This window comes from Bufo bufo, chromosome 1 (genome assembly GCF_905171765.1).
Source record: "Bufo bufo chromosome 1, aBufBuf1.1, whole genome shotgun sequence".
Lineage (NCBI taxonomy): Eukaryota > Metazoa > Chordata > Amphibia > Anura > Bufonidae > Bufo > Bufo bufo.
The window spans coordinates 177,443,446-177,460,466 of NC_053389.1; the positions used below are offsets into that span (position 1 = coordinate 177,443,446).

At 44.6% G+C, this 17,021-nt stretch overlaps 1 protein-coding gene across 5 annotated transcripts in view; it reads left to right on the forward strand.

The window, feature by feature from the left end:
- PPP1R12C (protein phosphatase 1 regulatory subunit 12C) overlaps positions 1–17,021 on the forward strand; it is a 94,880-nt gene that overhangs the window by 42,357 nt on the left and 35,502 nt on the right. For all 5 annotated transcript variants that reach the window (XM_040432532.1, XM_040432518.1, XM_040432547.1 and 2 more), the window contains exons 3-9: positions 1,927–2,045; positions 6,987–7,146; positions 7,233–7,377; positions 7,720–7,794; positions 8,372–8,460; positions 9,431–9,570; positions 11,685–11,773. In XM_040432532.1, the coding sequence (XP_040288466.1) occupies positions 1,927–2,045; positions 6,987–7,146; positions 7,233–7,377; positions 7,720–7,794; positions 8,372–8,460; positions 9,431–9,570; positions 11,685–11,773 (817 nt within the window). The remainder of the gene's footprint in view (positions 1–1,926; positions 2,046–6,986; positions 7,147–7,232; positions 7,378–7,719; positions 7,795–8,371; positions 8,461–9,430; positions 9,571–11,684; positions 11,774–17,021) is intronic.

Genomic DNA, 17,021 nt, shown 5'->3' on the forward strand with positions numbered 1-17,021 from the left:
TCTTTTTCCCATTGACTTGCATTAACGCCGGATCCGGCGCTGTGTGTTCAGTCAAACCGGATCCGGCTTTTGCATGTTAAACCCGAAAAATGTGAAAAAAAAGTTAGTCCATAAATGGCGGATCTGTTTTTTCCAATGCATTTTTTCATTGTGATCAAAATCCTGATCAGGATTCAAATGTAATCCTTTTTTCACACGTTTTTCCGTATCCGGCGGGCAGTTCCGGTGTCTGAATTGAACGCCGGATTAAAACAACGCTAGTGTGAAAGTAGCCTTAGTTTGATAAGAATAAGAATAGAGCTATGAGTGTTTGAGGTCAGGAGATCAGACTTGGACATGAGCCATCAGATGACTGTATTCAAAGAAAACAGACTGACAGCTTGCAAACAGACTGATTGTTAACCCTTGTATCTCAGAAATAGCTGAAGATTTAAAAAAAAAAATAAAACTGTTGAAAGATGATTTTTAGTCAAAAATGAATAAAATGCAATATAAAAAATATATATATATTTATTTTCCCATATATATTTTCCCCCGTAGTTGTCCATAGCCGTTAATGTAATTCAATTCAGTTTTTTTTCTTTTTTTCTTCTTCCTTGATGTCGCAAAAACTGCATGCGTTTTTGTGCCCTATCCAAATCCCAGCACCCTAAGGCCACCTGCATGCGCTGCGGAATATGTGTTGTGCGATCTGTGGCAAAACTGCATCAAATCTGCACCAAAAACTGCTGGAAATTGTGGATTTTGGTGTGGATATGTTGCAGAAGCACACATAAGGCTAGGGTGACAATAAGTTTCGTAACATATAGGGTACGACTACACTGTTGTCGTGTCATTCATGTCACAGTATTGACATTTTCTGTTCGTTTAGGTGTCGCACTCTGGCATGCCACATGCAGTGCGACACCATAAAGTAGCATTAGCACTAGAAATTTATACGGATCTTGTATGTGTTCGCCCACACTCGTGTGCAGACAGCCTAATAGTTTCTAGTCAAGGTGCCCTCGTCAGACATAACAGCAGCCGGAGCACAGAATGTTAGTTGCTGTCAGATCTGAACACTGCTGTGCCGCTGGAACCTGGTGATCGCTGCGTTCCTGCACCCCACGGGTGTTCAGTTGTGACCATAATTAACATCTGGTTCAGCACCCGGTCGGAGGCTGTTGGTTACAGTCATTGATCTCTCTTCTGCTGCAGGGACCTGGCGTATTGCACCATTCCCACAGCATAAGGGTGTTCACTTCCAGCAATAATTAACAGACTCTGGTCGGGATGCCATTAATGGGATCTGGTCCCAATGACAACATGTAGACCAGTAGCTGTTGGTTTACAGCCAGATCTGGATGCTGCCTGGTGCAGGAACCCCTCAATCATTGAGGAAAGAGAGTCTGTAACTATGTCTGCTCTGCAGACTGGCATACTGCTAGCTGCCATATGCTTGTGTGAAGCAGTGATGAAGTAGTACATACGCTGGGCAGTACAGTCTCATACAGCCATATGACAACCAGGGAGTATCATGCACAATACTCTCCAAGTGTAGTATGGATGCTTCAGACACCCACAGTACCACCCAGCGTGCAGTAGCCTCTCTCCATGCCTGATGACAGATCTGGGCCCTGCCACTGTCCCCTGACAGCAGATGTTGGAGAAGGTGAGGATCGATCAGTTGGATTTCAGCTGCCTGATCCATTTTTTTTCCCCGCAAGATGGGTAAGCTGCTAGCAGCAGCATTCTCCCCTTTTCCCATTCAGGACATGTGTGTGGAGGGGTCAAGAGCAAAAGCTGTCGGATGAACGGGTCCTGCTGACCGCTGTCTAATTTGTACTGCCAGCAATAAGCAGATCAGAACAGCGTGTTAAGTCATTCTGCACTAAACCTGCGGATTTCTTTTAAACTCGTGATAAACTTTTCTTCACCTCTTCCTAGGTATCTCCTGAAGCATTCGGCAAACATTGCTGCTGTGAACAGTGATGGGGATGTTCCACTGGACATTGCTGAAGATGACTGTATGGAGACCCTGCTCCGGGCTGAAATCACAAAGAGAGGTGAGAGTCCTGGCACTCGCTAATCTTCCTCCAAACAGCAGCAATTAATCCACAACAGGAAAACGACTTCATGCTGGAAAATGAGGCTTATTGCCGGCACGACCCTTGACTACATAGCAAAACATTTCCACATTGCAAACAGCTTTTGAATCATTTATTCCAGAAAGGTTAAGGAAGGCTTAAAAGCTAAAAATAATGTACAATGCTAGCATGTAGTGAAGCCTTCTGTTCTGTATTGGGCCCTGAGTTTGTCAAATCAACTGATTGTTGGGGGGCTGGGAGTTGGGCACCAGCCGATCTGATATTGATGAAGTTTAAAACCCCTTTAAACTTCAGTAGGAAAGTAATGGAGAAACTAATACCCTGCAATGCATCAAATTGTTTTATTACAGCCATAGAGCACTTTGAACAAAAATGTGTAGTTTGTCAGGAACCCCTAAGTGATGAATTTATTGGAGTCTGTTTTCACCGATGGTCCACATGTGCTACACCTTTGATGCTGCTCTGGTTCACTGAACACTAATATTGAAGCTGCCTTGTAATTTATTTGTCCTTGTACTGAAGATTCTAGTTAGTCTTTGTTCTCCAAGTCCTTTATCCTAGTAAATCAGGAAGCAGTTGTCATGTTATGCAATGCCTTATCAGATCTATAATTTTGTGCCCAGAAGTCATGTTTTTTTTCCTCACTGGCCTCTGTCAGGAAATTCTGCAGCAGGACTCCACACATGGCGAGTCCAGGAGATGGTACAGGTTGTACCATCAGCGCTGTGAACGGTACAGGCAGCTCAGCGATGCTGCCTGTGCCAGCGTCCTTTGTGGGGTTAGACAGGGGGCAGAACCATCTGTGCAGAAATGATGTAGTCAAAAGCATTTACAAGTCACCCTATAGAAAGGATATAACCACTTTACCATATTCATCGGACCATAAGACTCGCACATAATTAATAGCATGAAAACAGAAAATACCGTACTATTTTTACTGTATATATCCTATAGGTGATGTACAGTTGATATGGTATAAAAGGCAATGCCCCATCACATTGCCAGCCACAGTGCCTTATCACATTGCAGTCCACAGTGTTTTATCACAGTGCCTCCTCACTACACTAGCTATAGGTTTTCCTGACTATGCCAGCTATGGTGCACTATCATTATTAGGGGCAGCCTTGCCTCCTATACTTACCCAGTCAGAAGTAGCAGTAGCAGTCTGGAGTTGCTGATATGGATCTGTTCTATGCACAGTTTGTCGGGGGGCACTTGGCTACAAGGGTCCTGCCAGGGCAGACACTGCACACATTTACTCTGCTGTGTATTTGCACACTGAACAGTCACACTGGACCTGTCAACTAATAACTGAGGTCAGAATCTCCTGCTTCTAATGCCGGCATCTGGACTGTTAGGGCTGTTTCACACGAGCGAGTCCATTGCGGGAATCACGCTCCGTGTGTGAATGTGATCATCCGCTCTGGAATTGCAGGAGCGCACGGCATTATCACGATTTATAATGCTATGTGTCTCTGCATGGCCTTTTTTCCACAGAATCATACTGACATAAAGCTGTCAGTATGATTCTGTAGAAATAAGGTCAAGCAGAGACTCATAGCATTATAAATCATGATAATGCCGTGCGCTCCTGCAAGTCCAGAGCGGATGATCACACTCGCACTCGGAGCGTGATTCCCACAATGGACTCGCTCGTGTGAAACAGCCCTTAGACGCACCAGAAGATGACCGCACAAGATTGAGGAGAAAAAGTGTGTCTAATGGTCTGAAAAATGTGGTATACTGGAATATAAGCACAGAGATGGCGCTCACGTCGCTAACAAATAGACTATGGCTATGCAGTGGACCTCATCTTGTAAGATTAAGGTGTGCCTCAGTGCCCATCAAGCTATGTATATTTGTCCTTCACTGGTGGTTTAAAGGGGTATTCCCAAGATCTTATCAATGGCTATAGCTCAGTGTGTCCTATATGCCGAACAGAAGTTGCAATAATGCCTGTATAATCATCAGACGCCTGTTCAGGGCATTTTACTCCCTGAAAAATTCTAAGGCATACCAACACGCCTTAGCCTTTTCCCTGCCATCCATCAGTGCAGCAATCGCTGTGAATGGCACAGGCAGCGGAGCGATGCTGTCTGTGCCTGAAATAACCTATAACAAAGCTCCATACAGCAAGGAGCTTTGTTATTGGTTGGTTTGGGCCGGCTGCTGGAGCAATATCGTGTCCAGCCACTGGCAGGATCTGTAAGGAGGAGGGGCTAATTCCCGAGAGTTGCTGTAGTAAGGGGAGCATTGCGCTGTGCCCAAGGTCCCCGGCAAACATGGAGGCAGTCGAGCTGAAGAGGACTCCTCGGTGGTGGAAAACTACATCGTGCACTGAGCTATATGTAGTGCAGTGTGTGATATCTGTAGTTCAGTGTGTATTGAATGCCCAGTAGGCTGTTATAGCCAAGTGATAAAGTACAGGGATGATCCGCTATATTGGACTGTACTTTATAACTTGGCTATAATTACCTGCTGTTATTTAGACTAGCAATGGTTCCCTTGCATACCCAGCCCTTGGGCCATATTCACACTGTGGTTATTGATTTCTGTTGTTCTGCTCCGTTAGATGAGCAGAACAATGAAAATAACGGAAGTGCTGGATCGGGCACATAAAGGCTGGGTTATTTTAATACGTTTAACGTAAACAAAAAATGACTATGTTAACAGATGCCATACTGTGGCATCTATCACCATAGAGGTCCGTTGTAAAAAAAATTAATAAAAATGTATACGTTAACATATATAAACGTATACTTATTTTTAATTTTTTTTGCAGGATTCTGCAGGATGGGAAAGCGTAGTGTACAACATGTAATCTCGCGCATGTGCTGTGGATAGACCTGTCAGCACCCGCGCAGTGTCCTGGCATCGGCCTCAGAGAACACATTACGCATGGTCTTTCCACGGGGCATGCACGAGATTACGGCACACCGGGCATAGGAGGTCGGCGATAAGGAGTGAATAAATTAGTAGTGGGGCGGTGCTGGGCTCAGCGAGAAGGGGTGCGGCTGGGCTCCAGCGGACAGATGGACAGCCCCTTAGGCTCCTTATTCAGGTAATTTGCATATTAATAAAAGCGATTTTATAGACAAATTACAAGACACAGGGCAGTAATACTAGTATATTGTAATATAAATCATGGAGACTGATGTGGTGATGTTAACAGCTCAGTAAGTGAAATCCTGGTGACAGAATCCCTTTATTAGTGTTCCAAAAAACTCATTTATTGTAATAGTTATTTTTATTTTAGTAATTTTACTATAAGAAAAAAAGGTGGAAAGTAAACTGATAAGTGATGCCTTTTTCTGCCATAACTTTTATAAAAAAATAAAATAAATATCCTTAGATCTTGGTGTGATTTGAACCCCAGACATTCTGTATAGGAGGTAATAGACTTATCACTATACTGTTTGTATGACTAGATAATATTTTCTGTGCTTAAGCTACAGTTTAACAATTTATTAAAGTTTGTGCTTTGCAACAGAGATTTTCTATGTGTGTAAGGTGGCTGCTTACTGTACTGAAGGTCTGGGATTCAGCTCCCACAAAGAATTGTAAAATCTTTATAGTAAAGTTATGGCAAACAAAAGTTAACATTTTTACTTTCAACTTTTATCTTTTATGGTAAAAACTAAAAAAATAAGTAAGCCAAAACCATTACTGTTTTTGTAACATAGTATCAAATCACAAAATATTGTATCCCTGTAATCATATGTACAGTACACTGATTAATTACAGTGATTGTTTCCCTTCATTTCAGTAATATACCACTTAATATTAGCTTTTTAGGCACAGAAAATTCAGCCCTTCCAACAGTGCAAGTCTGTAGTGTAATGGTAATTCTTCTGCCTGCCATACAAAAGGTCTGGAATTCAAATCCCAGTAAAGACATGTAAAAAATAAGTCTATGTGCAGGGAGAGGGCCCTCCCCCAACCTATATCCAGCTTCATTAATATTCACTGCACTGAAGTCAATACTAATGAGCCAGCCAGGTCCCTTACTGCACTACCGCCAGAAATGCCCCGATTGCAGCCCTGAGTGACCTACAGATACACTTAGTATCATGTCTGGAATGATCTCTCTAGCTGTCCTATATGCATTAAAGGGTTGTCTCATCATGGACAGTGGGGGCATATCGCTAGGATATGCCCCCATTGTCTTATAGGTGCGGGTCCCACCGCTGGGACCCGCACCTATATCGAGAACGGAGCCCCGCAAGTGAAGGAGGGCAAACTGCGCATGCACAGCTGCCCTCAATTCATTTTCTATGGGGCCGGTGAAAATAGCAGTCAGCCCCATAGAAATGAATGAGAGCAGGGGCAGCGCATGCGCGGTACGCTCCTATTCACTTCTGTGGGGAGCCCGCTTGGTGGTGGCCAGATCTGAGTCCTCCAGCCGCCACCTTGCGGGGCTCCGTTCTCGATATAGGTGCGTGTCCCAGTGGTGGGATCCGCGCCTATAAGACAATGGGGACATATCCTAGCGATATGCCCCCATAGTCCATGATGAGACAACCCCTTTAACGATGAGCTATATTAAGGGCAAGTAATCAGTATTGTTCCAGTTAATGCGTGCTGGAATCTATAGTCTCCGGGGACATATGCTGCCGGGTTCACGGTCTAATTATTTATAGCTAGAATGATTAAAGGAATTTACTAAAACGGCGTGTACATCAGTACAGGCTATAACATCTGAGAAGTGCTGCATATTCCAGGTTTGGAGATAAATAGGAGGTGCGAATAAGCTTGTAATGTGTGTATCAGTCTGACATTACAGCAGGCTCCAGAGATGGTGAAAGAGAACCCCGAGCATTACTAACTGTATATTATCAATAGGTTACAGGACCTTTCTAGACTTCTACTCAACCATCTTATGCATTGTGATCATTGCAGGCATCGACATTGAGGCGGCCAAGAGGGAAGAGGAGGAGGTGATGCTGCAGGATGCCCGACAGTGGCTGAATGCAGGGAGAATAGAAGACACCAGGCATCCAAAGACCGGGGCCAGCGCCCTGCACGTGGCAGCAGCCAAAGGCTACATAGAGGTCATGAGGTAATCCAGTTAAATAGGAGGTCATTCTTTACGCAGCGTGTCTGGAGCTGGCTATTAAAGTCCCTCTGTCCACACTCTCCAACTAGGCTTCTGCTTCAGGCCAATTTTGATCCAAATGTTAAAGATAAAGATGGCTGGACACCCCTGCATGCCGCTGCCCACTGGGGAGTGGAAGAGGCATGTCGACTTCTGGTGGAGAACTTCTGTGACATGACCTTTCTCAATAATGTGGTAAGACATGATTATTCCTGTGCCTAGTATTTGGGGGTTCCCCTCCTCCTGAGATGGTCATGTGATGCTTATTCTATAAAACTCCGTAGCAAAATCCAGAAATCCACAAACCGATATCCTGTGGTATGATAATTACAATTTTCGGGGGAAGATGGGACTTTTTTCATTTTTATTTTTTTTATAAATCTGTAGGCTATTTACTGCTACATCAGCACGTCAATTGATGGTAAAGATTGTCCACATATCTCCGCACGGATGGCTGCTTTTGACCTTGCTTGTCTTGTATTGTCGTCTTGTGTGTTGTGTGCCGTGCATCCTTCTCACAGGACATTCTGCTTTCAGGGTCAGAGGCCTTGCGATGTTGCAGAAGAGGAGGTTGTTAATCTTTTAGAAGAGCTGCAGAAGAAACAGGAAGATGTAAGTAGTGGTCTAATCTCATGGGCGGCAACCTTATAACATGCATCTATCTTGAGAGAGGGGCTGGGGGCAGCAGAGCTGATTGACGAGGACTTGTCCTGGAAATTAATCAGTCTCTACCATCCTAATAGAAAGTCACACTCAGTCTCACTTGCTACCTGGATGACCGTTTTATTAAAACAAGCTTGTTTAGTATAGCAGCATATAATTGACCCTCCCTCCTATTATATGCCCTATTTGGGGCATGCAGAGCTGAAGAGCCATTCATCAATGGCATCTAGACTCACTGATAGCTCTGCTGGTCCAGGATATCAATGTGAGCCAGCCCAATTCTCTGCACACCACCAGTAAGAGCAAATTGTAAAGACTCCCAGCAACCAGACCTCCTGTTAAGTCTCTCTCAGGTGGGCCTGTGTACTCTATTACAGGTCAGAACCCACTTATATATATAGTTAGAAGATTGGTGTCAGCATGGATTATTTTTATTTTTTATTTTTTTTTCTCAATGGAGCATGGAGCAAAAATTACTGTGAGCAGACTTTGATCCCACTAATACATTTCTGTTGCCTTTTTATAGTTGCGGAGCGAAAAAGAGGCAAATCTTAAAAGAGCGGTTATCGACACAGGCATGGACCAACAGACTGTAAATACAAGTAAATACAGGAGGTGAGCTATGTTGTGGGCCAGGTAAGCTTGGATGGAGGTTTTAGGACTGTGCACACACATTGCAGATTTTCCAAGTCCGCATCCAAGCTGCAAAAACTGCGGCTCGGATGCGGACCAAAACAACGGTCGTGTGCATGAGTCCTTATGCAAAGGTTGAAATCTGCTGCAGAATCCACATACATAATCTTTCATAAATAAATGAAGGGCTTCTCCCATCTTGATAACCCCTTCGCAGAGTGATTGCCACTGGTCTGGTGTCTTGTCTGGTGTTTGAATCATTTTCCAACGATATAGTATATCTGCACATGAACAGCTGTTGTCATTCAGAGTCTCAGTATTCATTAGTGATGCAGCCCATGTTAGTATACTACATGGTGAAAGTGGATTGGCCTATCATGCGACCTCACATAATTGTGTTTGCAATTGGTCACCGTTGACTCATTCAGAGAAGAACACCTCTTAGAGCACCGTCCTGAAATATGGCTCATTGGAGCAGTAAAAATGTAAGAGATTTGCTCCCATATGTCATAACACTTGTTCCCTTTTTTTTTTTTTATAGCTGGTTTTTGTAAATCTGCACATATTTTTTACTGTCAGATGATGTCCAGCTGTCCTCCATCACTTCTGGTTGTTCTACTATTGCTTGGATCTTGGAATAGTTTTACCTATGTCCTCATGGTTAGATACAGCTCTTCCTCCTCTGTGTTGCACATATGACACAGCTGTGATCTTCACACTGTTATTTTCATCTTCCTATCAGCACTTTGCTGTATTTGCTGTGAAAGTAATGAACGACTAGTCCAAGACCTGTGCCGCAGCCCCTGCAATCGGTGCAATCCTAGCAGGGGTGCTGTGCTGTAAATTCTGGGATCTCCTTGCATGAACTTCAGCATAAAATGAATGGTAAAAGATTGCAGCGTCAATGCTCTTGATGCTGAAGCCGCTTTGTTTCTGCTGATGCTAATTTTAGAAGCTCTGTGTGCCGAATGAGCAGCAAAGAGAAGATATCTGTGCAGGACCAGTCAAAGGAGAGGAAGACTCTGGGAATGATAACTGTCGGCGATGAGGAAAGCTCTTCCAGCTCAGAAGAGGACATTGGCTCCACCAATGGTAGGTGAATGAAAATCCTGAATTACTACCAGGGGATTTCAATTGAATTTATTTTTCTATTTCATAAACTTTTACATTTTATGTTGCGTTTTACCCATGTGCTTCTGTGTAGTTATTTTAAATTATTTTATTTTTAAGGACCTCAGGGAGTTGGCGGCTTCTCTCGGAGTTCAGAATGGAGATCTGCCCTGTAAGGACCTGTTCACAGTTGCGTTTGAAATCTTAGGCTACCAGAGCTCACTGTATCCAGTTTTGCTGGCTACAACCGTGTACTGCCAGACCCCCATTGAGAGGTGGAGACTGGACACATTCCGGCATATACGGTATCCTTGGAATCGGCCGGACAAAAACAATTGCGTGCAGCGCTTTTTGTCTGGACGAATCCCGACACATTTGCCAGGGAGCTGCTGCATCTCTGCCGGCTCCCGTTATAGTCTGAGGATCCGGTGGTACATGGTCTGATATGGTGAGCTCCGGTAACCACCTCCTCAGCCGGATCATTTTACTGGATTCCAAAAGCAACTAAGAGTGGTTTCTGCTCTGGTGGACCTGAGCCATTTTTGTATTCCACTGGTGGCAAATATGGTTGCAAACTGAAGGGGCTTCAAATAGCAACAGGAGATGGTGCCGCACTGCTCGGCATCACCACCTTTTGTATTCTAGATCTCCCAGTCAGATATAGCAGACAACTGGAAATTGTCCATGGCTGAGCATCGCAGTGGAGTACTACTCATATCCCTGGAATGGCACAAAGTACTTTTTGCTTAGAAAAGTTAGTTATTGTGCCTATTATGGCTTTGAGGGTTCTGACACATATGTAAATCGACCTATTTTTTAATTACCTATACACTTTTTAATGGCTGGAAATGGAGAAGCATTTCCAAACAATATGTAAGCATGATATAGCGTGTAGTATTGGTTTCTAGACTGTTGAATGCTGCCATCTACTGGCTGAAATCTTTAAAACCCTGCGTTTATTTATAGTGAACCTATTCATTACGAATAGGGTTGTCACGATAACAAAATTTTGATTTGATTTCGATACCATAAAGTATTACGATACTCGTCACCATTCGATACCACGCAAAAAAAGCTGCGTGTACTCCGCATTATATGGAACGTCCGGCCCATAATTTAAAAGTCCTATCCTATTTTTTGGGGGGGGGGACGACGACAAAGTGACTAAAGTCGAATTGTGCAGTTTTTTTATTTAATTTTTTCTTGTTACGGCGTTCACCGCATAGGAGAGTTTTTTTTTTTCGTTTTTTTTACATTTTATTTTTTTGGACATGGCTATATGTTTATTGTTTATATTTTATATGTAAAATTGGGAAAGGGGGTGATTTTATACTTTTTTTTTTATAAATTTTTTTTTTTTTTTAACTTTTAAAAAAAATAAAATATTTTTATTTAATAACCATTTCTCCCCTTACTGGCTAGAACCTGGGATCTTTTAATCCCTTGTCCTATTCACCCTAATAGAGCTCTTAGGATCTGATCGCAGCTCCCTGTCACAGAGGTTGGGTGATGGCTATGTGATTCTGCCGCCAGCACCAGCCTCCTGTATTTGTATTAGTTATCTTTATTGGTGGCCACAGCCCCTCCTCCTTCCCTCTTACTTGTCATTGGAGGCAGCGGCGGCACAGGGGGGGAGACACTCCTTCTCCCCTGTGCTGCTGAGGGAACATGGTGCATACTGAGAGCAGCGCGCTCCGTGTTCTGATAGTAGTAGTAGCTGCAGTAGCGCAGCCTAGTATCGGTAAAGGGCAAATTCCGGTCTTGAATCGACACCGGTACAAAAGTATCGATTGGATATTGATAATTCGATACCCGTGCAACCCTAATTATGAAACTGCATAAACTACAATTATTATTATTTTTTTTTTTTAAAGTCCTTAAGTGAAAAGAATTATTTCCAAGCCAACAGATCAGTGACTGGTCATATTCTGTCTTTTAAGTTAGGAGAGGCCTTTCTTTCCTCTTATTACTTCAGGCTGATGTAAAGGTCTCCTCCTGATCATTTTCTATAAACTATCATTGGTATTGCTAAACAGTTGGGTTTCAAACATTTTCTGAATGTGACATTTTGCTTGGAAAAAAATATCTGTCCACAGATCCTAAAACGAATGTGCAGGTCAATGAAAATGGATTATTGCCAGAGCCACAGAGGAGCACTTTGAGCCCGTCTTCACCTGACCAGAAGGTAAGACCAAGTCTGTTTTTTATGGCATATTTAGGAGTTATTAGTGGTCTTATCCTACTAACCCCTAACACCAGATCTTTATCAGCGCATACGGTTTTTCTTTGCTTTAGTGCCATATACATTGTGTGCCCTATGTGCAAAGAACAGCCACCACATAGGGAATGTGCATCCCTGTAAGGGTGTTCATGCCACTGATTTGTGGAAGTGACTGCATTTGTCCCATTCTTCTAAATGGTGCGTGCAGAAATCCATGTGCTTCCCACCAGAACAGCCTCATTCACTTGTATGGAAATTTCAGTCATTTCCAGTCACAGAAATTTCTGCAGCAAATCTGTCGCTTGTAAATTTGCAGTAGTGATGGGATGAATGCTCAGTTTTAGATATTCTTAACCAATTGAGGATTGCGCTCTCTGAAAGCTGGATTCTCTCACAAATTCCAGCCCTGTCCATATGCCCTTTTACGGTATAAAGACATCATAGAAGAGGGTGTAATACTATCTGCTGCAGGAGGAACTGCCTCACCCACCATGGCTTTCCACAGTAAAGTTATGCGAGACCCCGGCAAATTAGCCTATTGCTTTTTCAAAGGGCATCTATCTACTAAGGCTACTTTCACACTTGCGCTTGATCGGATCCGTTCTGAACGGATCCGATCATATTAATGCAGACGGAGGCTCCGTTCAGTACGGATCCGTCTGCATTAATAACTTAGAAAAATTTCTAAGTGCGAAATTAGCCTGAGCGGATCCGTTCAGACTTTCAATGTAAAGTCAATGGGGGACGGATCCGCTTGAAGATTGAGCCATATGGTGTCATCTTCAAGCGGATCCGTTCCTATTGACTTACATTGTAAGTCTGGACGGATCCGCACGCCTCCGCACGGCCAGGCGGACACCCGAACGCTGCAAGCAGCGTTCAGCTGTCCGCCTGGCCGTGCGGAGGCGAGCGGAGCGGAGGCTGAACGCCGCCAGACTGATGCAGTCTGAGCGGATCCGCATCCATTCAGGGCTGGACGGAAGCGTTCTGCTCCGCTCGTGAGCCCCTTCAAACGGAGCTCACGAGCGGACAGCAGAACGCTAGTGTGAAAGTAGCCTAAGACAGCCCCTTTAAAGGTGACCTGTCAGGTAGTCCATGCAGTCCTGTCTGTTGGCAGCATATTATAGACCAGGATTTGCTGGACAGATTGATATATAGTCTTGTGCAAAAAGATTGTGTGTGACTTGTAATCTGTTCATTTACATCTCCGCTCTAACTTTGCTCAGCTCCTTCTGCTCTGTAACATGCTGCCTGCAGATCAGACCGCAAGGTCAAGGTGACGGGTTCCTTTTAGTAAACCAGTATTGTCTAGTAGAGCTGACGGCATTGATTAATATTACTGATGATCTGGTGAGAGATGCATTGTGATCTGCTTGTGCCACTGCTGTGTAATAGAGCACACATAGTGTATGTGTAATAGCCAATTCTTCTGGCAGGTCCGACAGCGGCATGGTCAATAGTAGGAATGAGCGAACTTGTGTTTTAAAGTTCGGCTTGCAAGGTTCGGGTTATCTAAGGGTACTTTCACGCTAGCATTATTCTTTTCCGGCATCGAGTTCAGTTCTTTTCCGGTATAGAGCACCTAGGATGGATCAGTTTCATCCTAATGCATTCTGAATGGAGAGCAATCCGTTCAGGATGCATCAGGATGTCTTCAGTTCAGTCTTTTTTACTTTTCCGGAACACATGCCGGATCCGGCATTTTTTCCCATTGACATGCCTTAATGCCGGATCCAGCCCAGAGTGTTCCGGCAAAACGGATCCGGCATTGCGGTCTGAGCATGTGGAAAAAAAATAAAATGCCGGTTCCGTTTTTCCGGATAACACCGGACAGACTGATTCGGCATTTCAATGCATTTGTCATCCGGATCCTGTTTGCATGCGTTTTGATGGCTCCGTCGCTGGAACTGCTTGCCGGAATCCTCTGCCGCAAGTGTGAAAGTACCCTAAGAATTCCGTTATGGATTCCGCTACCACGGACCATAAGTTATGGAAACACAAGTTCGCTCATCCCTTGTCAGTAGTAATTCTTGCAGTTAAATGGAATCTGCTGTAATGACAGCCCATTTAAGTTAAAGCAGCTATATGATGCTCACACAAATTCATGTAAGGCCAAGTTCACACTTCAGTTATTTGGTCAGTTATTTCCACCAATTATTGTGAGCCAAAACCAGTGGTAAAGCCTACTCAGAGATTAGGTATAATGGAAAGATCTGCACCTGTTCACACGACCGTATTTCTGGGTCCATTGAACGGGTGCAGACCCATTCATTTCAATGGGTCCGCACCCGTAGTTCCGTTCCACTGCGAAAGAAGATAGATCATGTCCTATTCTTGTCCAAAGAATAGACATTTCTATCATGGGGCTGGCCGTGTGCGTTCTGCAAAATGCGGAACACACACGGCTGGTGCACGGGTTTTGCGGATTTGCGGTCCTCAAAACACTTACGGCCGTGTGAATGTACTCTAACTGACCAAATAACTGAAGTGTGAACTTGGCCTAATGGATGTTACGGTTTTATTTGGGGCTCTGATCTCTCACAAGCACTGCATGGTAGTTCTGTGTATTCTTAGTCGGACAGGCATTATTACATGAACACGTTTTTGGCACCTGTACACAGGGCATGCACAGAATTTGACCATGTATTCTAGATTGAGTTTCTTACAGCTGCTGTCACATAAAGGGTCTGTCATCCCAGAAGATTTAAGCGGTGGTCCGGTTTCAGGAGGAAACCAGACAAGACAAAGTCCACCTGTAATAAAGAAGTGATCATTACTTACCTGGCAGACCCCGCCTTGTTGCTTTGGGTCTCCTGGTCGGGATCTGTTTACCGCACTTCAGCTAAAGTCTTGACGTCATGTGACTGCTGAGCCCAGTGATTGGCAGCAGCGGTCACATTTTGTTGACGCAATCTCACTGCTGCAGCCAAGTAAACCGCTCCCGGCCAGGAGAACCAAAGATCACTTCTTTATGGCAGTTGGAGTTCCCTGTATTGTCTTGTTTCAGGAGAAATCCAGACAACCCCTTTAATCAGTGTGTGGAAATAGTCAGATGATCTCATGACACCTGGCGCTTTACTAGTTAATAGGAGGTGTTTTAGCTATAGCTAGGATTGTATGGTACACATGCCTTACATATGGGGTATATTTGACAATGGCGTCCAGCAACATATTGGTACCTATGATACTGATTGATGATCTTCATTTATTGGTATGACAAATATCTCTCCACCGCCATCATCGGGTATATGGCACATTGACGTTTAGTACAAAAACCTTGTCCTTTTAGGACCTTGCTTCTTGCCTCCATTTCATTGGCCACGTGCATGTTTCTGTGCAGCACATGTCAACACCTTATGGAGTGCTCGCATTTTCATCTTTAAAGTGTAGCTCCTAGTGCCAGTAACATGTCATTTCTTAGAGGTTTGAACATGAAACTTGGTTCTTCTTGTAATGGCTACAAAACTGTATTACAGGTTCTTGTGAACTTGTCTGGTAAGGGCTTATACTGACAGACGATGGGAAACCATCCATGGTCCAGACATCATACGCTCGGACTGCCTTGTGGTAGTGGCTTTCTTTGTCTCAAAGAGGCCGTTTAAAGGGGTGTTCTGACCTCATGAAATTGAAGACCTATCTGCAGAATAGGTAATCGGTATCAGATGAGTGGAGGTCTGATCTCAGCACCCCTGTCGATGAGCTGTATGAAGGTGCCATGGCTCTCATGCAAGTTTAGCATCCCCTTCAATGTTCACCACTCAGTCCACTTTGTAGTGTTGGTGCGCACAGCTAAACATTAAAGGCTATATATACCTTCGGAGCCATTATTTTTTTTTTTATGATTGCATTTTACAAATTTTGGGCTAAAAATCATTTTTTCAATTGGCCTTTATAAAAACTATTCAGCCGTTCTGTCAGAAAAGGTTAAGGCCCCTTTCACACGAGCAAGTTTTCCGCGCGGGTGCAATGCGTGACTTAAACGCATAGCACCTGCACTGAATCCGGACCCATTCATTTCAATGGGTCTGTGTACATTAGCGTTGTTTTTCACGCATCACTTCTGTGTTGCATGAAAATCGCAGCATGTTCTATATTCTGTGTTTTTTCACGCGGCCCTGGCCCCATAGAAGTGAATGGGGCTGCGTGAAAAACACATTGCATCCGCAAGCAAGTGCAATGTAAACATTCCGTTTTTTATCACGCGCCTGAAAACGCATAAAAACGCATTGCACTCGCGCTGAAAAAACTGAACGCAATCGCAGACAAAACGGACTGAACTTGCATGCAAAATGGTGCGAGTTTCAATGAATGCATCCGGACCTAATCCGCTCATGCTCGTCTGCAAGGGGCCTAACTGTCTTGTTGTGTGAATCCAATTTTCTCGCCCAATTCCTTGGGGGACACAGGAAACCTTGGGTATAGCTCAGCTCCCTAGGAGGCGTGACACTAAGTGAAAGACTGTTAAGCCCCTCCTCCAGCAGCTATACCCTCAGCCTGGAGAGAGAGAGACTACCAGTTTTTTGCTTAGTGTCAAGGAGGCAAGACACTCTCTGCACTGCAGAGCTGTCTTTGCTAAAAATTTTATTTTATTTTTTATTTTATTTTCTGTTTTATTTTTTTCAACAGAGACGCCTGGACCTCTCTGTTCTCCCGGGGTTGAGCTGCGCCAGTGCCGGCTATCCGCACTGCTGCCTCCCCCACCGAAGAAAAGGAGGACCAGGGCAGCCCAGCTCCCCTGCATCCCGCCAGCACAAGGGTCGCCCATCTACAAGCCCCTCTCCAGCTTCCTGCCACTTCGGTGCCAGTGGCTGAAGGGGCGTCCCTGCTGGATGGACAGAGGGTGAATTCTTCAGGATGGTGAGAGTGGCTGTTCCAGCCTGTTCCCCCCCCTCCCCCCTTGCTCTCTGTGTCTGTTGGCATTGTTTTCCTTCCTATTGCAGGGGCTTCTAGCGCCTGGTCGGCTTCCCCCATTGTTGGGGGGAAGAGCAGAGTAGTGCCGGCAGGACGGTTTACAGGGGGAGGGTTGATGGCGATTACCACAGTTGCGGCGGCAGTCATTGCGCCGCCTGTGTTCACTTCATCGGACAGGCAGTAGCTGCCGCCTTTGTTCGGTTACCGGCTGCCGTTCCTTTCTAGTCCTGGCTCCGGCCGCCACCTTCTGTGGCGGCGGTGTCTGCGCTCGCCTCCATCAGGAATGAGGCGGACTGGTGGG